Below are 26,446 nucleotides of genomic sequence, written 5' to 3'. Positions count from 1 at the left end.
TACACAAATGCCCAGACCTGCCCTCTACACACAAACCCCCAGACCCCCCCCCCCTCTCACACACACACATACTATACCCTCTTCTCATGCATAACTCTTCAATGTGGGTTAATTCATTTTGGGCTGCAGGGATCACTGTTATGTTAAATCAGATTTTATATTCCGCTACAACCTGCGTAGTTCAGAAGAACACAGAACTAACAGAAACCTTGCCCTGTGAATGTGAGGGAGATTTAAATTCCAATTAGGGACTCTTACACAACACACAGAAACACACGCGTACCAATCCCTTAGAAGGTTATATATATAATACATATATTTATAGACAAATGTATAGATTTCTAATCAGAACAGTCTGGCTTCCTTTTTTAGCTCATTCCTCTTCCAAAGAGCCAAACGGTCAAACTCTGCAATTGTCATGCCGAAGACCTGGAAGAATTCCTCTGGGGCCAGATGACGCTGGAAAAAGAACAACAGGGGAGAAATGAGAGGCAGAGATGGCACTTATGCCAGATGAAAATCTGAAGGGGTAGTACCTGATGTGGGATTTGTGTAAATGGGAGAGGTGGGAGACAAGGTGGGGTGTGTTTCATGCAGCTCCATGTGACAGTTCAGCCGTGTTCTTTCTGTACATGTGATACCTGCAATCTCTTCTCTTTGGGGCACAGCTTGGCTTACAATTTAGCAATGTGAATCCGTTGGGTTCAAGCAGAGTCCCTGGTACAGTTAGACAGGGCCACCGAAAGACCCCACTCAGGATGCAGCCAACACCACCACTCGCTTGCTCAGTCTGCTACCACCCTGCCCCCTATCTTCCTGTGTGTCTACTCCTCCCCGGCATCCAAGGGGTCTCAGCGCCAGGGTCTGTCTCTGTCCTACTCCTATGTGCAGGGACCAGGTTATCGCATGAACGCAATCACCTGGGTCCCAATGGGAGCAGGAGACAGACAGACCCCGGCGCTGGACCCCCTTGGATGCTGGGCCTGGGAATTTTGCCCCCCTTCCCCCCTCTCAGCGGCCCTGCAGCCAGATACTGGCATTTTTCCTGGACCACATGTTGGGATGCATGTTTCAGTGATTGAGTGTTATCCAAAGGATGAGAAGATGCCAATCAACCCCACCCCCATTATTATTATTATAATTAATAAAACATTTTTATAGAATGCTCATTAGTTAATAAAAACTATCTGAGCAGGGTACATTAAAACACATACAATCCTGTATATAACTTTGCTCTTCCCATCAACCCATCTTATCTCAAATCAGACATCTAGTGAATCTGTCTATGACTTATGAATCATTAATCAGGGTAGGTCCCTTGTAGGATCTGCTACTTTTAATCTGGCTGTAGTTACAGCTTTCTAGCAAGCTTGTTGTGATAGTACAGCAGTCACTATGACCTCACCTGTCACTCAAACTACCACAACTCACCACCCATGTATTTTACCGAGGGTTCCAAGAATCCCTAAACCAGAGCTTCCTAAATTTTAGGTCACAACCACAACCATGGTTGTGAAACCTACACTTGGGATTGCAAATTGGGCAGGTGCTCCATAGGATGTCATTGTCCTATACAGCCTGAGGGGGGAGGGGGGTTCCACACTTTCTGCAGCCACACAAATTGGGGTCACGAGCACAGTAAGATTGGGGAGTGCAGCCCTAAACCATGATGACTGGACATTGGGAGGGTCTGATGGAGGGTGAACAGCTCCCCACAGGCTCTTCCTTTCACACAATCAGACACAGTTGAGATAACTTCTAATATCCGCTACCTACGTTCCTGTACCTGCTCCGCCAAACGCCTCTGGCGGAAATCTCGGGCCCTTGCTGATTTCTTACACTTTAAGTTCATGCTGACCTCCTTCCAATCTGCTCTTTTTCGTGCCAAACAGGATTATTATATCCAAATGACCAACTCTCTTGGCTCTAATCCTCGACTTCTCTTCACCACATTGAACTCTCTCCTCAAGGTGCCCCCTCCCCCAACTCCCCCTTCATTATCTCCTCAGACCCTTGCTGAATTCTTTCACAACAAGGTTCAAAAGATAAACCTTGCTTTCTCTACCTCACCAGCTCTCCCTCCACTAGTCCGTTCCCCTCTCTCCTTCCCCTCATTCCCTTTCCTCCTTTCCTGAAGTTTCTATTGAGGAAACTACACTTCTCCTTTCTTCCTCAAAATGTACCACCTGTTCCTCTGATCCCATTCCCACCCACCTTCTTAATGCCATCTCTCCTACTCTTATTCCTTTTATCTGTCACATTCTCAACCTCTCACTTTCCACTGCGACTGTCCCTGCTGCCTTTAAACATGCTGTGGTCACACCTCTCCTTAAGAAGCCTTCACTTGACCCTACTTGTCCCTCTAATTACTGACCCATCTCCCTCCTTCCTTTTCTCTCCAAATTACTTGAGCGTGCTGTTCACCGCCGCTGCCTTGATTTTCTCTCCTCACATGCTATTCTTGACCCATTACAATCTGGTTTTCGCCCTCTCCACTCAACCGAAACTGCGCTTACTAAAGTCTCCAATGACCTATTACTGGCTAAATCCAGAGGTCAATATTCCATCCTCATTCTTCTTGATCTTTCCGCTGCTTTTGACACTGTCGATCACAGCATACTTCTCGATACCCTGTCCTCACTTGGATTCCAGGGCTCTGTCCTTTCCTGGTTCTCTTCCTACCTCTCCCTCCGCACCTTTAGTGTTCACTCTGGTGGATCCTCTTCTACTTCTATCCCTCTGCCTGTCGGCGTATCTCAGGGTTCTGTTCTTGGTCCCCTCCTCTTTTCTATCTACACTTCTTCCCTTGGTTCATTAATCTCATCCCATGGCTTTTCCTACCATCTCTATGCTGATGACTCCCAAATCTACCTTTCTACCCCTGATATCTCACCTTGCATCCAAACCAAAGTTTCAGCGTGCTTGTCTGACATTGCTGCCTGGATGTCTCAACGCCACCTGAAATTAAATATGACCAAAACCGAGCTTCTCATTTTCCCCCCCAAACCCACCTCCCCGCTCCCCCCGTTTTCTATTTCTGTTGATGGCTCTCTCATTCTCCCTGTCTCCTCAGCTCGAAACCTTGGGGTCATCTTTGACTCTTCTCTCTCCTTCTCTGCTCATATCCAGCAGACCGCCAAGACCTGTCGTTTCTTTCTTTACAACATTCGTAAAATCCGCCCCTTTCTTTCCGAGCACTCTACCAAAACCCTCATCCACACCCTTGTCACCTCTCGTTTAGACTACTGCAATCTGCTTCTTGCTGGCCTCCCACTTAGTCACCTCTCCCCTCTCCAGTCGGTTCAAAACTCTGCTGCCCGTCTCATCTTCCGCCAGGGTCGCTTTACTCATACTACCCCTCTCCTAAAGACCCTTCAGTGGCTCCCTATCCGTTTTCGCATTCTGTTCAAACTTCTTCTACTAACCTATAAATGTATTCACTCCGCTGCTCCCCAGTATCTCTCCACACTCGTCCTTCCCTACACCCCTTCCCGTGCACTCCGCTCCATGGATAAATCCTTCTTATCTGTTCCCTTCTCCACTACTGCCAACTCCAGACTTCGCGCCTTCTGTCTCGCTGCACCCTACACCTGGAATAAACTTCCTGAGCCCCTACGTCTTGCCCCATCCTTGGCCACCTTTAAATCTAGACTGAAAGCCCACCTCTTTAACATTGCTTTTGACTCGTAACCACTTGTAACCACTCGCCTCCACCTACCCTCCTCTCCTCCTTCCTGTACACATTAATTGATTTGATTTGCTTACTTTATTTATTTTTTGTCTATTAGATTGTAAGCTCTTTGAGCAGGGACTGTCTTTCTTCTATGTTTGTGCAGCGCTGCGTATGCCTTGTAGCGCTATAGAAATGCTAAATAGTAGTAATGCTAAATAGTAGTAATGACCCTTTAGTCCGGAGTGTAGACCTTCACCCCAAATTCACAGGTTCTTATATTTAATAGAATGACATTGATGTGAGATGCACATGGGAAGCCTTGGGGATGAGAGACGGTGAGCTGGCACTTACTTCTAATCGAGTCCTGTCTGCATCCTTTGGCAGTCTGCTCCTACCCCTGCTAGTTACCAAGAGCAACTCGTATGGGTAAATCTACAGAAAGAGAGGAAGTTTTCAGCTCAGTCAGCTCTGCTTGGCTCAATACTATAGTATAACAATGGTGCAGAAGTCAGGAAGCTTTGGGCCACACAGGTATAGCCAAGGAAGGTTCTGGATACAAATAGAACATTTTGTCAGTGGAGCCCACCCCTCACTTGTTCCCGGGTGGGATTTAGCCCTTCAGCTCCTGCTTGTGGACAAGGGTAGGGGCCATCCTCAGTCATGTCAGCAATGACAGACAGGCAGTAAGCTCCCAGCCTTAAGAGGCTGAACTTGGTGTCCTGGATTCGGCTTTGTTGATAGAAAATCCCTGCTCCCCTTCCTTCCTTCCTCTCCTGGCCATGGGCACCATGCTTTCTTGCCTGGTTTGGGAATGAGGATGTTTCTCATGTCCCCTGTGGAGATGGAAGAGGGACACATACCATATTACCCCAATTAATACTGATAGCTGGGAGGAGATATGGCCAAAACCTTTCAAACAGAATCAAAATGAAAATACACAATCCGCTGAAACCCCAGAGAAGTGCCGTGTGTTCCATTGCAACCCCAGACACAGTCACTGGAGGAGACTGTTCCCTTCACAGAGAAGCAGGATCCCAGGGCTCAGGACACCTCTTACCTTGTACTCTGCAGTCAAGAAAACAAGATATCAAAGAGAGAAAATCAGTCCACAGGCAGAATTATGGTCACAATAGCAAAAACCAAGCCAAACCAATAAACAAATAAGAACCCCCCCCCCAAAAAAAAAAATCCCAAAGAACAACAAAAACCCAAACAAAAACAATACACCCCCACCAAAAAGAAGGACACTTAGGACTTTCTGAGATTCATATTCAAAGGGTTTGTCTAGCTAGCTTCTGGAGTTAGCCAGACAAACCCCAATGGCCAACATTTCTTCCCCCCCCCCACCCCCATTTCAGTTTATAAATGTTGTCTTGACAAAGCTTGTTGTGAATGTATTGTTATCTCAATGAAAGGATCTTGCCTATATCTCATTTTCTTATTTTCATACCTATGTGGTGTCCAAATGGACTAAAACAACAACCAACAACCTAATTTAAGCGACAGAGTCAGAGTTACGAGTGATTATTTTGCCTCAATTAGATTACTATAGTGTCCTATATGCTGGCATTCATCAGATTCTTCAAGCAAAGCTGCAATTTTTGCAGAATTGTGCTGCTAGATTAATTTTTTGTCGTAAGAAGTTTGATCGTGTTACCTACACTGGCTTCCTGTCAAGGCTCAAATTGATTTTATGGAGGCCTGTTTGACATTTAAAATGTTTAATAGTTATTGCCCTTTGGATCATGTATCTCTGATAACCTATCCGACAATTCGTTCATCTACCCAATCTAATTATTCGTTAAATTTAGGCTACCCGGCTGTTAATAAGATTTGATGTAAGCGTTTTCATGACAGTTCTTTTAGCTACCTTGCTATTAAATTGTGGAATTCTATCCCAGTTCAAATACGGAGTATAGACATATATTCAGAATTCAGAAAAAGCATTGAAAACATTCTTGTTTGATAAATATTTTTGAAATATGTACCTTCTAGACTATATATAAATTTAATGTAACTCGCTTTGATTATAACTAGATATAAGCGGGATATAAATTCCGTGAACGGAATGGAATGTCTCACAAAGCTTCAATTCAATAAAGGTGCTTAAGGTGTGCTTAACACCTTTATAGAATAATAGTGCAAACCTGCTTTGGCGTGCCAGAACTTATGCCAGGTCAATGGTAGGAGTAAGTTGTTATGACTAAGTTTGGCTTGCAATGTGCATAATAGAGAGTGTTCTATAAGTCAAAAACAAAACAGAAGAACAAACTCCACATTCCAAAGCAGACGCGTGAATGGTGCATTAAAGTCCTTTAATAAATGTCTTCATAAGATAAGAACTACTCAACACCAGTGTAATGGTATCAGTTTATTATTGAAATATGTAGCATGATATTTTGCTGGATCATATATAGCAATACAAACATACAGCTTGAAAAATACAGTTTTAAACTACAGCAGAGAAAATAGTTTCATTTCAAGCCCCTCTCTCCCCCTCCCTTTCTCCTGGGGACTTTTGATAGCAGGGATAGTCAATTACAAACACTTAACAAAGACAAAAGAGAGATATATAGCTTCCTCTGCCCTCCCACTTAACAAAAGCTTGACTAAGGTGGGTACCTGAATGCTCCATCCAGACATCTCCAAAGACCCAAGAGACAGAAAGTCTGGAGACCCCATTGAAAACAAAGAACTCAGAGGAAAAGCATAAACAAAACATTTGCCTGTCATCAGAGGTATACCTGCCCCCTCCCATCATCTATCAGACAAATGGACACCAGGACATCTGCAGAAAGGAGAGACTTATAATGTGACCATGTGAACAGACTACAATAACCATAATGCCTTGCAAAATATCCAGGACATGCACACACCATGCTTCTCTGCTAACATTATAAAAGGCCTGGAAACAGCCCAGCTCACTCTCCGGAGTTGCCAGGGTTGCGGTCTTCCCGCATCACTGGGCGGCTTCTCTTGCAGCAGTTGCGGCAAAATTTTGGCGGCTGCGGGGGTGCGGGGGTGCGGGTTTGGGCTCTTCTCTGTGGCCGCTGTGTGCTTTTTTTTCCGGGGCTTCTATTGGTCCAATTTGGTCCAATAGAAGCTTTCCCTGGGCTTCTATTGGTCCAATTTGGTCCAATAGAAGCTTTTCAGGGGCGTGTCGACATCAGGGACGGGGTTAACGACGTCAGGGGTGACGCGGGAGGCGGGGGGGGGGTTTGTGACGCGGAAGGCTGGGTTTGTGACACAGGAGGCGGGGTTTCTGACGTGAGAGGCGGGGTTTGTGATGTGGGAGGCGGGGTTTGATTTTGGGCGTTTTTTTTGGGCGGGTTTTAGGCTGATTTTGGGCTGGGAAAATTTTTCCCATCTGGCAACCTTGTCGCTCTCTTGGGACCTGCCTTCTCTTGAGACCTGCCGCTCTCTTTGGGGTCTGCTGATGCCTTGCTCCTGACCATGTGCTCATCAATCAGCTGGACCACAGCATGCTTGTAACAAGGACTGTAAGTTAACCTACCTGTTACTTTGTTCTATTTTATGCACAAATTCTCTGTTCTAAGATCCTTTTAAAGCTATCTCTCGTTTGTAACCTTATTTATATGATTGCATTAATCAGATTGTAACTTAATAAACCTTTCTGAAGCTAAAAATATAGTCTCTTTGTGTTCTGAGTATATGGTATCTGTTAAGGTTAATCTTGCAGTACAGAATACTGCATTTCAACAGAGATATATACTTAATTTATTTAATTTATTGCAATTATCACCTTTGGTGATTGGTGGAGAAATTAATATCCTAAAACTTATAAATACAGCGCCAGCTCTTAAATTATAAACAGTAGCGAGTGCTCTAGAGCTCTTTCCCCCAAGATAAATCATTTCTTGTACCACCAGCAGTGTTTCGACTCAAAAGGCCTTCCTCAGGAGTCTTATAGCATTGTCCAATGGGGATATACAGTGTTAGTTTACCTGGAACATAAAACAAAACTCTGAAAGGACATGCGTTGCAATTTGAAAACACAGCACTGTCAAAGGGTTTGATGCCGATGCGGGAAATTCCACGCTGAGTAACCAGCATCAACAGCTTCTCCGATTTAGGCGTGTCTTTGTGAGAAGCTATTGACACCAGTTGCACAGTCTGCAATTTCCTGCATTGGCATCAAACCCTTTGACAGTGCTGTGTTTTCAAACTGTAAGGCAAGTCCTTTCGGAGTTTTGTTTTATGTTTCAAGTAAACTAGCGCTGAATATCTCCATTGGACAAATGCTATAAGGCTCCTGAGGAAGGCCTTTTGAGCCGAAACACTGCCAGTGTTGAGTAGTTCTTATCTTATGAAGACATCTATTAAAGGACTTTAATGCACCATTGACTTGCTGTTGTCTCTGTGTGTTCTATACGTCGCAGGTGTTGCGACGTATGGAACACCTATGACACCCCCAAGCTCCTTCCTTGATTCTGCCCCCTCAGTTATGTGCTATGTGACATAGGTGCACCTTTTTACAGATGGTGCCTGGTGCTTATGCGTGTAAATAGTAATTAGGGATGCCATTTACCCACATGCTTCTATTCTATAAAGTTGCGCATACGATTGATGTCTACAGATAGATGCCCATTACACAATCGCCCTTAAAATCCCGTAGCTCTCACTATCCACAGCTCTAGATGGGCAAAAAATAAACCTCTTAACTGGTTAGTGCCACTGAAAATGTCCAGTTAGTGCTGAATTGGAAACTAGCTATTTTGGAGGTGTTCCCAGGGCAGAGTGTGGAGGAGAAGCCTAATGGTTAGTGCAGTGGACTTTGATCTAGGGAACTGGGTTCGATTCCCACTGAAGCTCCTTGCGACTCTGGGCAAGTCACTTAACACTCCATTGCCCCAGGTACACAATAAGTACCTGTATATAATATGTAAATTGCTTTGATTGTAACCACAGAAAGGTAGTTTATCAAATCCCATTCCCACTTAGCTGGTTCAGTACTAATATTCAGCACTTAACCGGCTAGGTTAACTGCATGAAAGTCAGTCCTATCTTTATGCAGTGCCGAATATTGTACTTAACCAGCTAAACCTTTGCCAGCTCCGCAAACCTGGAAATTCAATGTCAGTGACCAGTCATGATCCAGCATTGAATTTCCGAGTTTAAGGCTGGTGGCAGTCAGTAAAAAAAAAAAAAAAAAGCTAATCGATGCTGGTTGAATATCAAGACCATGGGTTTACCTTTTATATCCCTCCTCCCTGTGAGTGCACTGGGGGGGAGGGTCCTTACCTCGCATTCCCCAGTTCACTGCATTTGTGCTGTCATAGTGGAAAATCTCAGTGCTGGGAGGCTGCCAAAGACAAAATCAACACATTGCTGAAACTCAGAGGGCTGCAAGTTTACTCCCTTTTACCTCCCCCCCCCCCCCCCGCCCCCACACACAATTAAAATGTCCAATTGTCACAGGCTTCCAGCTAGTCACTTCACTTTTCATCAGATTTACACTATTTAGAGGACTATGCTGAGACCAGCAAACTTGTATCACTGACGGTGTGATCCCAGCACCTGTCAGGATTGCTGGAGGTCAAAATTATTGCTGGACATACTTACATCCTGACAGCACCCACTTCCAAGGTGAGAGGCATAGCTGTTACCCACTGACACAGTACCACTTCCAACCCCCAGCCCAAGATATTGAGCCCAAAACCCAGTCATAAACTGGTTCAGCTGTGCCACACCTTTACGGTCAGTAGCCATCTTACCCTGTGCAGTCCATTCCTTCTGTACGCAGGAAGAGAGGCGGATTTAGAAATGAAGGGATCTGGAAAAAAGATGAAATGTGTAGAATTACGAAATATGCGCAGAATCTGTTCAGGCTCTGTATTGGATGTTCTGTTTCAAGTAGCAAACACACGCTGTGGTGTGTCTGTAGGGGTCAGAAGCAGGAGAAGGGGAGAGCGATACAGTGCAGCATCTTCTAACACTGCCCTACAGTGGGGCTGATGCTATAAAGTGTGCAGGCTTTGCACACAGGTTAACTCTGCCTTTGTGCATGATGTTGTGTCTGCTCTGTGTAGAAAGGAGTCTTGTGCCAGAGCTACCTGTGTGCAAAGCCTTGGGAAGACAGTGCACAGCACATTTAAATCCATGCTAATGAAGCTATTAGCTATTCAGAGCTCGTGCAAAGAATTGTGCAGAAGACAGGAAGGCTGAGTGAAAGGTTCCCTGTTCTTCTGCAGGAGCGTTAGTGAGGATTTCATGCTGTTTCTTCCCTTTAGTGCCAGCATAAGGACCTTTATATAATCTGTAAACCGATTTGCTTGTAACCACAGAAAGGCAGTATATGAAATCCCACCCCCTTTCCTTTTCTCTTTCCCCTACCTGTAACATTTTTCTGGCTCGCTTGCAGAACATGGGTTAAAAATAGACAGAGGAGAGGAATGCTGAACAACATGTACAGTGCTGGACTGATGTCAGAAGAGGTACTAGTACTCATTCAACCACATGTGCTCACATCTGCTTAGGTACTGGTACTCACTGAACTGCATGTGTTTACATCTGCATATATTCATGGCAGTGGCGTAGCTGCGGGTGGGCCTGGGTGGGCAAGGGCCCCCTAGTTTCACTTCAGGCCCACTCAGTAGCACACACATCATTAGTGTAGCTGGTGGGAATCCTAGGGCCCCACCATCTGAAAAGTCCTCTCTGGAGTTCCCCCCATCCCCCCCAGGCAGTCTTATCCGTGGAGCAATCAGCATCATGTTTCCAGGCATGCATGTTTGGGGGGGGGGGGGATACTGGTTGAATTGAGCATGCATAGAGAGGGGGGAGTGCAGTGCTGGTGGCTGGATATGTGCTACTAATTGCTATGAGGATGAGACTACTTGGGGAGGACTCCAGAGAGGATTCCTCAGCTGGCAGGGCCCAGGGATCCTGCTTCAGTGGCAGGAGCGGGAGTAGCAGCAGGGGGGAAATGTGTGGGTCATGCCCACCCAAAAACTGAGGTCTGGCTACGCTACCAATTCAATTTTTTTGTGGTGAAGCAGTTTAACAGCGCAGTAGGCTGAGAGCCAGGAAAGCCCAGTTCAAATCCCACTGCACTTTCTTGTGGTCTTGGGCAAGTCACTTAATCTTCCACTGCCTCTGGTACAAATTTAGGACCCCTTTACTAAAGGGCGTTAAGCCCTAATGCACGGTCAGTGCACCAAAAAGGCTTACCAGAAAATGTATTACGCCATTTTGTGGTCTGTTTGCGTGTGCTACTCGCGTGTTATTTGTTTTTATTTTTGTGGGAGGGGCATGGCATGGGCAGGGAATGAGCATGCTGTTATCCAGTTAGCATGTTCTGATTAGCACACGCTAACTGGTTAATGAGAAATTAATGCAGGAGCACTTGGTGACTGCTTAATAGGAGGCAGTAAGTTGTCTCACGTTAATTGTTTACAAGTCCCATGCGCTAATGGAAAAATGAGTCCGGAACCTGAAAAAAACCTCTCAAAATATTGGCGCCTTTAATATGGGTGCAGGAAGGTCCTGCATTAAAATGCATGAAGTCCATTTTTAGCACATTTTAGTAAAAGGGCCCCTCTGGGGACAGGAAAATACCTCCTGTACCTAAATGTAACTCTCCTTCAGTCACATGATAGTATTTACAGCAGGTGCTCAGTGCACTATCACTATCCCGTGTTGTGTTTGTACACAGTTCTTGCACTGCCTCAGGGAGCAAAGGTTTTGCATTACACTTGTGTTAGGAAAGTGATGTGGTAATCATGTTAATCCCTTTTTAAAGGTGACAAGTAGAAATAAAACAAAACAGAGAAAGAAAATAAGATGGTACTTTTTTTTTTTTATTGAACTAACTTAACACATCTTTTGATTAGCTTTCAAAGGTAACCCTTCTTCTTCAGATAGGAAATAAGCAAATGTTGACACATATCAGAATATATAAGTGAAACGCAGAGGCATTCCAATGACAGAGGAAGAGGGTGGGGTGGGGTGGGTTAGGTGAGAAACAGGGAGAGCTGGGTGGATGAGAGTCAGGGAGAGATGGATGGTTGATAAGAGGATGACAAAGCAGTAGAATTTTATGGTTTCTAATGGGCTAGAAAACCCAGAGGACCCAACAAAGATCTGGGTTTCCTAGCCCATTAGAAACCATAGAATTCTACTGCTTTGTCAACCTCTTATCAACTATCCATCTCTCCCTGACTCTCATATATATTCTGATATTTGTCAACATTTACTAATTTCCGATCTGAAGAAATCTCTGGGCAAGTCACTTAACCCTCCATTGCCCCAGGTACAAATAAGTACCTGTATATAATATGTAAGCCGCATTGAGCCTGCCATGAGTGGGAAAGCGCGGGGTACAAATGTAACAAAAAAAAAAAAAAAGAAGGGTTACCTTCAAAAGCTAATTTATACTTCCAGTAAAAAAGGTATCATCTTATTTTACTTTCTATGTTTTGCTTTATTTCTGTTAATTAAAAGTGTGTTAGGAAATCGTGCACTGAGTTTTAGAACAAAGCTCTAGTGCAAGGTACCTGCACTGGCCTCAGGGCCAGATGCACTAAACTTAACAAGCCATTAACGAGCAAGTAGTAAACTGTGGCATGCACAAAAGGCTTCTCCAAGCCATTTTCCAATCATGGTAGCAGCTAACGAAAACGGAATGCAGATGAGCAAATTAGTACCCCAATGTGTATAAATCGTATTGTAATGAGATGCACTACCATTTTCCAATTGCCTAACCGTGGAAAATCTAACGGGAGGTCTGTACCTCTCGTTGGGGCTGCGCAGGATTTATTCGCCTCTAAAAACTTCTTTAAATTTAACAAAAAAAAAAAAAATCGGGAAAAAAACGTCCAAGAGCTCGTCAGGGACGTCCTTTATGGACGTCTTTCACTCAAAACAACCAGCAGGAATCCTTTGCCTAGCCACGTCCAAGTACTCGTCAGGGCCATTCTTCTAAAGTGCCTAACAAGGATGTCCTTCACTAAGGACGTCCGCGATGAGCACTTGGACGTTTTTCCACCAGAGTTTTTGTGATGAGTGCGAGGACGTCCAAATCAAAAAACTATTTGGACGTCTCTTTCGATTATGCTCCACCTCCAGGTCTCTCTCAGCCAATCACAGCGCTGCTAACTCCCCGGGGCAAGGCGGCCGGAGCAGAAGCCGCCGATAGCTGCCAGGTATGAGTTTGATGACACGGTGTGGAGGGGCTTGAGCAGGGGCATATCTGAGGTTCAGCGGTAGGGGGGCAGGGGCTAGAGTGAGGGGGCACATTATAGCCCCCCCCCGGCCGCTGCCGCCGACCCCCCCCCCACCGCCATCAACCTCCCCTACCGTCAACCCTCCCCCGCCATCGCTGTCACCTACCCCCGCCGAGGTCCGCTTCCTCCTGCCTACTGGTGCCTTTTACTTCAGCTGGCGGGGGACCCAACCCCCGCCAGCCCAGCCGAGGTCTTGTTTAAGTTTTCTTCCTCGTGCTGTGCTGTTAAAAGCTGCATCCCTTCCCTTCCAGTTTTGGATGGAGTCTGACGTCGCAGCACGTTGACATCCTGCATGTACAACGTGCTGTGACGTCAGACTCCGCCCGAAACTGGAAGGGAAGGGATGCAGCTTTTAACAGCACAGCACGAGGAAGAAAACTTAAACAAGACCTCGGCTGGGCTGGCGGGGGTTGGGTCCCCCGCCAGCTGAAGTAAAAGGCACCGGCAAGCAGGAGGAAGCGGACCTCGGCGGGGGTAGGTGACGGCGGGGGAGGGTTGACGGCGGTAGGGGGGTCCAGGGCGAAATCTGCGGGGGCCCAGGCCCCTGTGGCCCCACGCAGATACGCCCCTGGCTGGGACCCAGTTCAAGGAATTCCCAGTCTGCAAACTGGCACGGTGCAAGCTGTCTTCAGGTGAAGCTGCATTACATCTAGGAGCTCAATGGAAATAATAAGCAGCAGGATGCAGACACTTTTTCTGAGAGAAAAAAGTGCCCTGGGAAAATCTGGGTGGTTTCTGCGGAGCAAACACCAGAGCTCCACAGATACAGCAGCTTTTTAATAGGTATAGAAGCACGTGGAGTGGAATACGCCTAGGCAACGATATTTACCACTGTCGGTCAGGTAATGTGTTTGCAGAGCTGCAAGGAGATACAAGAGTTAATATTCTGCAGGCAGGAACAGGGCTTCTGACTCCACTTGAAGAAATTGCCCCCTTCCCCCCCCCCCCGAGACAAATAAAGATGATTGATCTACTGCAGGGGGATGCTCCTTCCCAGAGCAGGATGCTGGGGGTGTAAAGGAGAAGCTGAATGCATTCAGACCAAGAGAAGCCTCCTGCAACATGGTTCTAACCTAGCCATAGGCGTAGACTGGGGGGGGCGAGGGGGGGCAATGCCCCCCCAAACGATGCGAGGCGCCGCCGCACCATTAGTTTAAAAAAAAAAAAAAACACATGCAGGCACGCGCTCCTCTCCATCTGCTTGGCTTCCCTGCCCTCTCTGTCTGCGTCCCGCCTTCCTCTGACGTCATTTCCTTTCGGGCGGGATGCAGACAGAGAGGGCAGGGAAGCCAAGCGGACGGAGAGGAGCGTGTCCGTCTACCCCTCTCTCTTCCTCCCTCCCTCCGGCGCAGGCAGCAGTTTTTTCCAGCGTTCCTGGCAGCGGTAGCGATGTACACGCTGCCTCTGGCTCTGCCCCGAAGCCTTCTCTTCAAGTTCCTGTTCCCGCATAGGTGGGAACAGGAACTTTAAGAGAAGGCTTCCGGGGCAGACCGAAGGCAGCGTGTACATCGCTACCGCTGCCAGGAACGCTGGAAAAAACTGCTGCCTGCGCCGGAGGGAGGGAGGAAGAGAGAGGGGTACACGAGTCACCATCTTGGACCTCGCGGGGGGGGGGGGAGATGGATGGGACGGAGGGATGGTGAGCAGAGGGAAGGAACAGAAGATGGATGGGACTGGGAGCGTTGGGAGCAGAGGGAAGGACCAGGAGATGGATTGGACTGGGAGGGGTGGGGAGCAGAGGGAAGGAACAGAAGATGGATGGGACTGGGAGCGTTGGGAGCAGAGGGAAGGACCAGGAGATGGATTGGACTGGGAGGGGTGGGGAGCAGAGGGAAGGAGCAACAGATGGATGGGACTGGGAGCGTTGGGAGCAGAGGGAAGGAGCAAGAGATGGTTGGGACTGGGAGGGGTGGGGAGCAGAGGGAAGGAGCAACAGATGGATGGGACTGGGAGGGTGGGGAGCAGAGGGATGCCTACTGGAAAGAAGACACTGCATAAAACAGAAGACACTGGGATCAAAGCGAATAGAAAAACTAAATGATCAGACAACAAAGGTAAATAAAAGTATTTTATTCATAATTTATTAATTGAAATGTGTCAGCTTTTTGAAATGTGCATCTGTGATATTTTGCCTGTAAATTTCATTTCCTTCCTCCATATTAGCATATTCATTTGCATATGTATATATGCAAATGATATGCTAATATGCTCCGCCCATTCTTTGCCCCCCCCCAAATGAAACAGTCAAACTACGCCTATGAACCTAGCTCTAGATCTGGGGAACATTCAAGAGCTGCTGAGAGACAAAGTCAGACCCAGGGCAAACACTCCCCGACCCCCTCCCACGCATCCCCCCTCTTGGGCCTGCTTAATTGCTTAATACTTGTCTCCTACTCATGTGTGCTGGGACCATGTTAACTCTGCTCTGCCACACAGGCCTTCTTCCTGCTGTATCCCTTTCCATGTTTGCAGAAACAGGAAGTACTTCACACAGGAGGCTGGATGAAGCAGGAAGAAGGACCTCTGGCTGGCACAGCAGAGTTAATACAACAACACAATAACCCGGCACTGTGGCGCACAGGAGCAGGAGACCATGCCAGCGCCGGGCAAGCCCCCTTGGAGGCTGGGCCCTGGGGAATCTTACCCACCTCCCCTGCTGGCCCTGGGAACATTTGACTTCAGTTTTCTGGGGAGTCACAACAGTGGCGTAGCTACGGGTGGTCCTGGGTGGGCACCGGCCCACCCATTCTTGCCTCAGGCCCACCCTGTCTAGTGGCTCCCAAAGCACTTCATTGGTGGTGCCTCACTCCTCTCTCTCTCTCTCTCCTCTCTCTCATGGCAGCTGCCCAACTCTCTCTGACCCCTCCCCTCCCACTGGCAGCGATTCCTGTAAGCAACCTGCGCCAACCCTGTAGGCTTCCTTTTACTGTGTCCTGCCCTCAGTGATGTCACTTCCTGTTTCATCACTGGCAGGAATGCAATAGAGAGAAACTTGCAGGGCTGGTGCAAGTTGCTTACTGGAGGTAGACTGGGAAGGGAGAGAGGAGCAGATGCTGGATGGGGGAGAAAGATGACGATACCAGGGGCAGAGGGAAATTTTTTTTAAAAACTGTATGCATGTAGGGGGGTGGGGGTGGGAAGGACCCACCCGGTTTAACTCGGGGCCCACCCAAATGGTAGGTCTGGCTATACTCTTGTGGGATGATTTAAAAAACCTAAGGGGCCCTTTTATTAAAGTTTAGCGCAAGTCGAGCGACATTGTGCAACGTGGCCCACAGATATAAAATAGTGCTTGCAGCATTTAGCACACGCTAACGTCTCTTAACATGCTAAGCTTTACTAAAAGGGCACCTAAATTTGCTGCCCACCCAATCTGCAACTGCTCTCAGCAGTGAACAGTGCAGAATGCGCCACAGATACACATTTGCCATATAAAATCTGCTAATTTCACCATCTAAACCCATCAAAAAAAGATCTTAAACAGGAAAAGATTATGAGCCAGACATGAAGACCTTAAATGCTGCACCATGGGATGGGAGGCGGCAGGAATACAGCAGGCACACACGCATAAGATGTTATGAAAATACATGCAAGAACTTCCAGCCAAATTTATGAATCAGACCAAGGCAAGGAAGCAAGTAAAAACAGTCACAAAGCAGTTTCCTGCCCAGTTCTGCTACAATGTCTTATTGTTTTGCCCATAAATCAAATTTCCTGCAGCATTAAGAAAGAAAAAGTATCAGAGAAAAGCTCTGACCAGGACATCTGCAGAATCCTTAAATTTAGCCCTTAGAGAAGCATTAAAGAGCTTTCAATTGCCTAATTAGCTTTTTTGTGAAATGTTTTCCATCCTAGAAGCTAAAAAGAGCAATTTTGAGAATGACTTAAGGAGTTAGCCCTAGAGATCAAAGGGTTTGATAACTGAAGTTGCTCATAAGAGGGCATTTCAGGAGAAGGGGTTGGGTTGAAGGCTGAACTACAGGTACACATAGAATTTTCATGAATGTATATACCTGACTCTCCCTGTCTCACCCCAGTAACAAACACAACAAACACAAAGTACCAGGGATTTTTGTACCTGCATAAAAAAGTTGCTTTGTAATGTTGCTAATATTACCCACTGAATTCTTTCTCATAAATGTCTCTTCCCCTCCTCCTCCTCTCCTTCCCATCCTTGGCGGTGTCCAGCATTTCTCACTCCCTCTGTTGAGAACTAGAAATTGTATTCTTCACCCCTCCCCATGATGACTGGTATTTTTCTCCTCCACCCTACTCTACCTGGCACTTCTCTCTCTCTCTCTCTCTCCCCCCCCCCCCCCCCCCCCACTGTGATAACTGGAAATTCTATCTTCCAGCCCCACCTCTGGGATAACTGTTTCACCCCCCCCCCATGATGACTGTAATTTTCTCCTCCACTCTGCTCCCCCATGGTAACCAGAATTTTTCTCCTCCACCCCCCCCCCCCTTACAATGACTGGATTTCTCTTCTTAGCTCTTCTCTCGGTTGATGCTGACACCAAGGTTAAGATGCTGGGTTGGTGTGGGGCCTTGAGTTAGCCTGGTGTCATAATTCTGGTGTCAGCATTGTCTGGGAGAAGAGGTAAGAAGCGAAATCTAGTCAATGTATATGTGTGTGTGTGGGGGGGGGGGGGGGGGGGGTTGGAGGACAGAGGAGAGAAATCATCCAATGATGCCTGATGGACGAATTCTGCATGGGCAATTATTAGTGGAAACTAGGTTATATTTTACACTAAATTCACAGGGTTTTTCAGTCCCAAAATGTGTGTGTGTGTGTGTGGGGGGGGGGGGGGGGGCGTTATTAGAAAAATATGGCATGTACTTTGCTGCTAGGTGACATGGAGCGGGATAATCAAACGGGGGCGCCCATCTCCGAGGACGGGGGTGCGAAGGGGCGGGATAGACCGTATTATCAAAAAAGATGGATGGCCATCTTTTCTTTCAATAATACGGTTGGTGCCGGCCAAATGCCTAGGACTTGGGCGGATTTGAGATGGTCGGCATCGGTTTTCAGCGATAATGGAAACCAAAGCCGGAATCTAAAAAACGAACAAATCCAAGGCATTTGGTCGTGGGAGGGGGCCAGGATTCGTAGTGCACTGGTCCCCCTCACATGCCAGGACACCAACCAGACACCCTAGGGGGCACTTTAAAAAACAAAACAAAACATTAAAATACGTCCCAGGTGCATAGCTCCCTTACCTTGGGTGCTGAGCCCCCCAAATCCCCCCCCCCCAAAACCCACTCTCCACAACTCTACACCATTACCATAGCACTTATGGGTGAAGGGGGGCACCTAGATGTGGGTGCAGTGGGTTTTGGGCGAGGGGTTTGGAGGGCTCCCATTTACCACCACAAGTGTAACAGGTAGGGGGGATGGGCCTGGGTCCACCTGCCTGAAGTGCACTGCACCCACTAAAAACTGCTCCAGGGACCTGCATACTGCTGTGATGGAGCTGGGTATGACATCTGAGGCTGGCAAAAAAAAGCTTTTAAAGTCCTTTGTTTTGGTGGGAGGGGGTTAGTGATCACTGGGGGAGTCATGGGAGGTCATCCCTGATTCCCTCCGGTGGTCATCTGGGCAGTTTGGGCACTGTTTTGGGACTTGGACCTAAAAAAAAAGGGTAAAAAAAAAATCGGACCAAATTCTCTCTAGGGCCACCCTTCTTTTTTCCATTATCGGCTGAGGGCGCCCATCTCTTAAGCACACCCGTGTCCCGCCTTCGCTACCCTTCCGACACGCCCCGGGAACTTTGTTCGTCCGCGTGACGGACTGCAGTTGGGGGCGCCCAAAATCGGCTTTCAATTATACCGATTTGGGCGCCCGCGAGAGAAGGGTGGCCATCTCCCGATTTGGGTCGGAAGATGGCCGCCCTTCTCTTTCGAAAATCAGCTAGTTAGTGAGAATGACCCTCTCTTCCAGAACTGTGCAAACTTTCTTTTTTTTCTTTTTTCTTGTATTATTTTTACCTGTGTTCTCAGGTCTTAATTCTGGCCCTTAGTAAACATGTACTAAACATTTTCCTTAGTACATCTGGTCAACACATAGTATTTCCACCATTATGAACCAAAATTGAACCTGCCATGAGTGGGAAAGCGCGGGGTACAAAAATGTAACAAAAAAAAAGAAAATACGGGCTTTGCCTGGGTCGATTTTGGCCTAAGCAGGGAATGAGCCAGCACAAAACAAACAGCCACAGCCTCTCCAATGGTGACATCTAGTGGCCAGCCCTGGTAAACAGTTTTATTTCAGCAGCAACTGGTAGCTTGCCTCAAGGTTCCTTCACAAGAACCAGTGCTCTCTCTACATCATAGTCTGCATCTCCCATTAAAAAAAATGGGGGGGGGGGGGGGGGGGGGGGAGAGGTCAATTCTAGCATTGAGTAGAGGAAAGAATGAGCTATTCTGCATGCTGTCAGTTCCCAGCATTTACAAATGTGCCATTGGCAGACATTGATCACAGGGAAGTGAGTAGGATATGTACCCGATTCATTCTGTGACCCTGGAGAACTCCATGCAAAACACTGCAGCTGCATGGGACATGTGGCCAAAAGAGTGTCCCTTTAAAGAATAGCAAGAGAAGGTTTTCCATTAATATCACACTGGGATCTTTAGTGGCTTAGTGTCTTGCTAGTGACAGATGTAGTGCCCCAGTGGGCTCAGGGAAGAATACTTTCCAATGTGCTGACTTTTGTTTGGAAGATCTGCTGAACAGATTAGTGTAGCTGGGTTCTTGGTGCTGTTTGCTTTGCACAATGAGCCCCTTGATATACCTCCTTACTGTGGCTACAATCAAAGCGGTTTACACAGTATATACAGATACTTATTTTGTGCCTTGGTCACTGGAGGGTTAAGCGACTTGCCCAGAGTTACAAGGAGCTCATGGTTTAGCCAGCCATGCTCCCACACAGTACCATAACAGACTCTGTATCAGATCCTCCCACCCTCCATACAGTTTTCTGTCATGAAATGCGCAAAAATAATCCATTTGGAGACATTGTCCCAAGAGGCAAACCATTTAAATGTCTCAGGACAGTGGTGGACTCTGACGATATCCAGAAGGCAGAATAATAAACTTCTTCCCATGAACACAAGAGACACCAGTACAGGAGAATGACAACCATTTTTCCCCCTCTGGATCTCATATAAAGCATAATCTCCAGGACCAGAGCTGGACAGCTGGAGGGAGGGAAACAAAGGCCTTTTCCTAGGGCAGTATTATGAGGGTGTTTTTACCTATAGGATGGCTATTTACACAGGTATAAGGACTGTCTGAAAACTGCCAACTCTTGTGTGCGTGTAAAAGTAGAAAAATTAGGGGTATTCCTAGTGTGGGGTTAGGCAGGGAATTGAGGAAATTCCTGAGGTGAGAAAAGGAAGGGGACTGGGCATTGCCAGGGTAGGGTTAGGAAGGGGATTGTGGGAGATAAGGAGGGAACTGGGGTTGAGTTAGGGGGATTGCTACATTACATGTACTTTTAATCAGAAAAGGTACAAGACCTGATTTTTCTCCTAAAATATCCTTTTTCATGTCCTGTCACTGGGAGCCAAGGAATGGGTCTGCTGCCATTAAATGAATGCTGATAGACATAAGAGATGACAGTCTGAGGAAAAGGTCAGGTTTCAGATATGAATCTCGTCCTCCTTCCTGGCAGCACTCAGCACTGTGCACAGCCACTGGGCCTGGTCTTCTGCTTCTTATTTAATTTTAATTTCGATTTTTTTTGTACTCGCTTTCCCAAGAGGACACATCCAAGATACATATGTCAACAGTAGAAGGCAGTAAAGAGACAATGAAAAGACAACAAAGCATACTTGGGAAGGGCTGAGTGTCTGATGTTTACTTTAACTGGAATTAAAAAGATCTTAGAATTAAGTTATCTTCTACTCTCCTTGCTCAGTTTCAAAGTGGCTTCTCCTTGGAAAAACTCTAGAATAGATCAGACCCCAAACAAGGTGGAAGCCTCAACTGTCTTAAAATATGGGTGGGAGGGCACTGTAACAACATCAGCTCTCATTCCCTGTGGCCATAGAAAGGGTGCCCTCCTCTCCCTCCCACCCCCCACCTCAGTATCCTCTCCCCTTACATCCATTCAGTGAGGCCTCATAGCCAGCAGTGTGAAGGGCTTCTTTGCTTCCTGTGGAACTCCGGGGAGGGGTCCAGGGGTCCATGTAAGAATTCGATCTGGCCTTCATTTCTTCCTTCAGTATCATCCTGTTGATACCACCCTGGATCTGCAATCAGAGATTAGGGAGGAAGGAAGAGTTATTTAAGCAGCATTGAGCCCTTGCTGTACCCCATCATCTACACACACAACCATGTACACAAAGATAGGTAAAGATGCACGTGCAAATCAAAACACCACACTGAAAATCTAAACTGATAAATGAGCATTTTTCTGTGAAGGCAGTATATCAAATCCATTAACCCCACCCCCACCCACCGTGCTTGCCAGGGCCTATTTTAAGTTAGGGATTTCAGGGTATGACCCAGAAACTTTATGGATCCAAAGCAGAACCTTTCAACTGATATTTTGGTTGATATTTAATGTATACCTTATCATTGATCACTCAAGGTGAGTTACATTCAGGTACAGTAGGTATTTTTCTGTCCCTGGAGGATGACCAATCTAAGTTTGTACCTGAGGTAATGGAGGGTCAAGTGACTTGCCCAAGATCACAAGAAGCAGCGGTGGGATTTGAACTCGGCTTCCCTAGTGATCAGTCTGCTGCTCTAGTCTCATATCTAATTCCTGTTGCACACTGGATAAAGAAGGCCAGATTAAACCTGCTCAAAAGTGAGGTAGGATTGGTCAGAAGACCCTTCTGTTACTGCTCCAGCCTCATTGAACTTTCTCCTCCATTCTTCCTCTCTCGGAGGGTGAAGTGACTGCTCAGTGTTGCAAGGAGCATCTGAGGTACTTGAACTCTGGCTTTTGTGGGTCTTAGGATGTGGTCCTTCCACTAGGCTACTCCTCCATCCTACCCCAGAGTTAAGCAGGCTCACAGGACAATCTGCTCTCCCTTAGCCTGACGGATCACATCCTCCATATGTCACTCTTTCCATATGATATGACACCTATGACATGACAGAAGTTTACAAAGTCATGAGTGGGGTGCAACAGTTAACTAAGGAAATAGTTGTTTAACCTGTCAAAAACAAGAGGGAATTCCATGAAACTAATGATCAGCAGGTTGAAAACAAATCATTAATAGTTCCTGCTTTTCATACAGCCCATAATTAATCTGTGGAACCTACTGCTGTACTCTATGATCTAGAAAGTGACCAACATAGCAGGGTTAAGAGGAGGACTGGATCGGTTCCTGGAGGAAAAGTCTATAAAACATTATTAGCCTGGTAAACTTGGGAGAGCTATTGTTCACTCCTGAAAATGAGCTTTTTGGGATCTGTCAAGTACTTGTGACCCAGACTGGCCACTGTTGAGACAGGATGCTGGATTCAATGGATCTTGGTCTGACTCAGCATGCTCTGCTGTGTAATTCGTAAGCAACATTCCCTATAACTTCTGTGGGAGTCCAAAGCCCACTCTCTTTCCAACAGAAGTGCTATAGTAATCTTGGGACAAGAAGGTTCTGTGGAATTGTCAGGGGGTCAGCTTCCCCCCCCCCCCCCCCCACAATGGAAACCATAATATTGCTTTAGGACACTTGTGGGCTCATTTTCGAAAGAAAAGGACACCCATCTTTCGACACAAATCGGAAGATGGGCATCCTTCTCCCAGGGTCGTCCAAATCGGTATAATCGAAAGCCGATTTTGGACATCCCCAACTGCTTTCCATCGCAGGGACGGCCAAAGTTCAAGGGGCATACTGCATCGGAGTATCGGAGGCGTAGCAAAGGCGGGACTTGGACGTGCCTAACACACGGACGTCCTCGACCCATAATGAAAAAAAAAAGGGCGTCCCTGACGAGCACTTGGACGACTTTACCTGGTTGTGTTTTTCTTATGACCAAAGCACAAAAAGGTGGCCGAAATGACCAGATGACCACTGGAGAGAATCAGGGATGACCTCCCCTTACTCCCCCAGTGGTCACTAACCCCCTCCCACCCTCAAAAAACATCTTTAAAAATATTTTGTGACAGCCTTTATGCCAGCCTCAGATGTCATACTCAAATCCATCACAGCAGTATGCAGGTACCTGGAGCAGTTTTAGTGGGTGCAGTGCACTTCAGGCAAGCGGACCCAGGACCATCTCCCCCTCCCTACCTGTTACATTTGTGGAGGAAACAGCGAGCCCTCCAAAATCCACCACAAACCCACTGTACCCACATCTAGGTGCCCCCCTTCACCCGTAAGGTAATGGTGTACAGTTGTGGGTAGTGGGTTTTAGGGGGGGGGGGGTTGGGGGCTCAGCAGACAAGGTAAAGGAGCTGTGTTCCTGGGAGCATTTCATGAAGTCCACTGCAGTGCCCCCTAGGGTGCCCGGTTGGTGTCCTGGCATGTCAGGGGAACCAGTGCACTACAAATGCTGGCTCCTCTCATCACCAAAGGGCTTACATTTGGTCGTTTCTGAGATGGGTGTCCTTGGTTTCCATTATCGCTGAAAATCAGAAACGACGAAGTCTAGGGACGACCATCTCTAAGGACGTCCCCGACCATATTATTGAAACTAAAGTTGGATGTCCATCTTGTTTCGATAATACGGGTTTCCCCGCCCCTCCATCGGGACATTTTGCGAGGACGTCCTCAACAAAACGTGGGCGTCCCTTTCGATTATGCCCCTCCATATGGTACGAATGAAGGCACCAGACTCCTGCACCGTTTAGAGTGAACAATGCACATACACATGTACATGCTAATTCGGTTCTGGGACCTAGGGTAAAACTTCTCCATTAATACTAAGACAAGCATCAATCCTACACAATCAGTCCCAATCCTGATCCTGTTTTACTGAAGGAGCAGACCTCTTAAGATACTCCACATTCTCTATACCAATAGAGCACTACCAGAGTCCTGGATAGAACTGAGATAAATAATCCCTTGGGATACTCACCTTGTACATGCTTCGGTCAAACCCATCTTCTTCTCCTCCTGATGAGAATCTCCGGGCTCGGGGAGCTGCAGGGTGACATCAGAAGGTCAGGTCAGTCCCATGAGTTTTAGTACAATGAGTGCCGAGTCCCATGGACAGGAAGACAGTCATTGCTGAAAGATGCCCAAGTCCTGTATGTGGCACTAGTAAAAATGGGAGTGAGTGATTTTGTGAAGATTGTGTGGTTGGAGCTGCAGCTAGAGCTGGAATATCCTTAATCTCTTCCCCTTTCTCCCTGCAATCCATTGTGTCCTGAAATTCCAGTGCCTTATTTACACATGGGTTAAATAGTCTCTCTTCATGTTTACATTTTAATAAGGGAAAGAGCTTGGAAGATAAATTTACTATTCTAATCCATGGCAAACCAACAGATCTGATTGGATACAATGGGCACCTGACATTACAGAGGGGTAACATCATCACAGAAGGATGTGACATCATTCTAAGACACAGCATTCTGAATGGGATTGTGACATCATAGGTTCATGTTATGGAGCTGAGCTGTGTCATGGCCCCTCAAAGAATAACATAATTGCCAGAAGGCTGTGCAGTGCCATTGGATTTAGTACCATGCAAGAATGCAGTACGATGATAAGATGCTTCTGGGACTCGGGAGTCAAGGTGAAAGGACAGGGCTCACATGTTCTTAGGATTCTATTTCTATACCTAGCTCACCTCAGGTGCATAACTGACCTCAAGGTTTGGGGTCTATAAACGCAGCTTTAGGATGGCCCTTTGCTTCTTATGCTTATGTCTACTAAAATTTGCTTAATCACTATTTTTATACCTTTAGGAGAGCCCTGGAAGGTCCAGTACTCCGTCTCAGGGTGATAGAATGGGTCAGAGGAGTAAGCTGTAAGGTATTTGGATGCTTGGACGATGTCTTCGCTTGTTTTGCTCTTTGTTGCTTCAAATTCATCATCTGGAACATACAATAAGGGGCACCTAGTGTTACAAGTTCTTTATCTAAGGGTCACTCCCTGCATGTGTCCTCATCCTGAGGGTGAGGCATACACTTAGAGGGGAAGTTATCAAGATGAGCTACCATTAAGACTGTTAACCCTAGTTGCTAGAAATTAGATCTCATCACACAAAATGGGACCTGTGTTTAAAAGTATAAGTTAGTGGTAAAATAACCCATCTTCACAGTAGCCCATGTTGATAATGTCCCCCCTTAGTGTGAAGAGTTTCAGTCTCTGGTAACTACAGCTGATGTTGTGATGTCATAATACCTCATTTCACCAATAAGAGCCAACCTCATCACTGATGTCACAATGTCATCTACTGATATTGTGATGTCATAATGCCTCATTCCACCAATAAGAGCCAACTTCATCTGTGATGTCACAATGGCTTGATTGTCCTCTACTTGGCTCACTTTTCTTACTTAGAGCAGTGATTTCCATTTCTAGAGACATTTCTTTTAAGGGAAAATTATCAACATGGGCCACTGTTAAGAGGGTTATTTCACTGTTAACTCCAGTTATTAGTAACAAGGACTCCTTGCATAAAACAAAAACTGTGTTAAAATAGCACATTAGTGGTAAAATAATATGTCTTAATAGTACCCCACATTGATAAGTTCCCCCCTTAGGGGGAGATGCTCAGAGCAAACTGGACTTGCAACATTTCATTTACACTGGTTTTAGCCAGTCTAAATGAAACGCTATTGTGCGGCTAATGCACAGAGGCTTTCGGGGGGGGGGGGGGGGGGCTGCTTTTACTGTGCAGAGAAGCCACTGAAAGTCCTTTGCAAATCAACTCACTGGTATTTAAATGAGGCCATTAGTGATTCTGTGCAATTCTCAGAGAAATGATGCACAGAAACCCCTTGCCCTAATGACAATAGTCCTTGGGTGGTGCTCAGACACAGCTGTGTCAGGAGAAGACAAACTAGCAAGATCCACGGGAATCATTCATTTTCCCTGATTGGAGTGACCATAAACACTAGGCCCAGATTTCAACAGACGTGGGTTTTTTTTTTGTTCTCATTATTATGAAGGAAAAGCAATTTCCGTACATGGAGTGTTTCATGCTCCAAGAACCTTCCCCCTTCTTTAATGTCCAATGCTCAACACTAATAGCGTGTATATAATTTGCATGCTGTTATTGAGAATTGGTCAGTATTTTGTTTTCATCGTGACAGCCGGTACTTTCTGGAACTATTCTCTACAGCACTAGAGTTCTGTGCATCTGCCCCTCAGTGTCAACCCTGAACTTGGTACCTCTGGACAAGTGACGCTCATGTCTTCCTTGTCTCAGCCTCTCCAAAATGAAAGCAGGTGAACCTGCAAGAGGGATTCCTCTCAAGTTTTGCTTTGGAATTTTATGTGTTGTCCAACTAAAAGATCATAAACTTAACTTTAGCTTTTTCTTTTTTGTCTTTTCTGTGATTGGTGTAATTTGAATTTTTTTTGAGTTTGGTCCCAGTTATCTCAGGACTGAAGGAACACA

The 26,446-nt window shown here is 46.4% G+C and overlaps 1 protein-coding gene across 1 annotated transcript in view; it reads right to left on the bottom strand.

Annotated features, from left to right (window-relative positions):
- Positions 1-299: 299 nt before the first annotated feature.
- ABLIM3 (actin binding LIM protein family member 3) overlaps positions 300-26,446 on the bottom strand; it is a 67,699-nt gene continuing 41,552 nt past the window's right edge. The window contains exons 13-20 of the mRNA XM_030213433.1: positions 24,780-24,914; positions 23,954-24,018; positions 21,024-21,171; positions 9,409-9,467; positions 8,936-8,996; positions 4,731-4,738; positions 4,025-4,105; positions 300-459 (exon numbers count right to left, since the gene is read on the bottom strand). Coding sequence (XP_030069293.1) covers positions 346-459; positions 4,025-4,105; positions 4,731-4,738; positions 8,936-8,996; positions 9,409-9,467; positions 21,024-21,171; positions 23,954-24,018; positions 24,780-24,914 — 671 coding nt within the window. The 3' untranslated portion in view covers positions 300-345. The remainder of the gene's footprint in view (positions 460-4,024; positions 4,106-4,730; positions 4,739-8,935; positions 8,997-9,408; positions 9,468-21,023; positions 21,172-23,953; positions 24,019-24,779; positions 24,915-26,446) is intronic.

Source organism: Microcaecilia unicolor, chromosome 8 (assembly GCF_901765095.1).
Source record: "Microcaecilia unicolor chromosome 8, aMicUni1.1, whole genome shotgun sequence".
NCBI classification, from domain to species: domain Eukaryota; kingdom Metazoa; phylum Chordata; class Amphibia; order Gymnophiona; family Siphonopidae; genus Microcaecilia; species Microcaecilia unicolor.
This window is presented reverse-complemented; position numbering and strand designations above follow the sequence as displayed.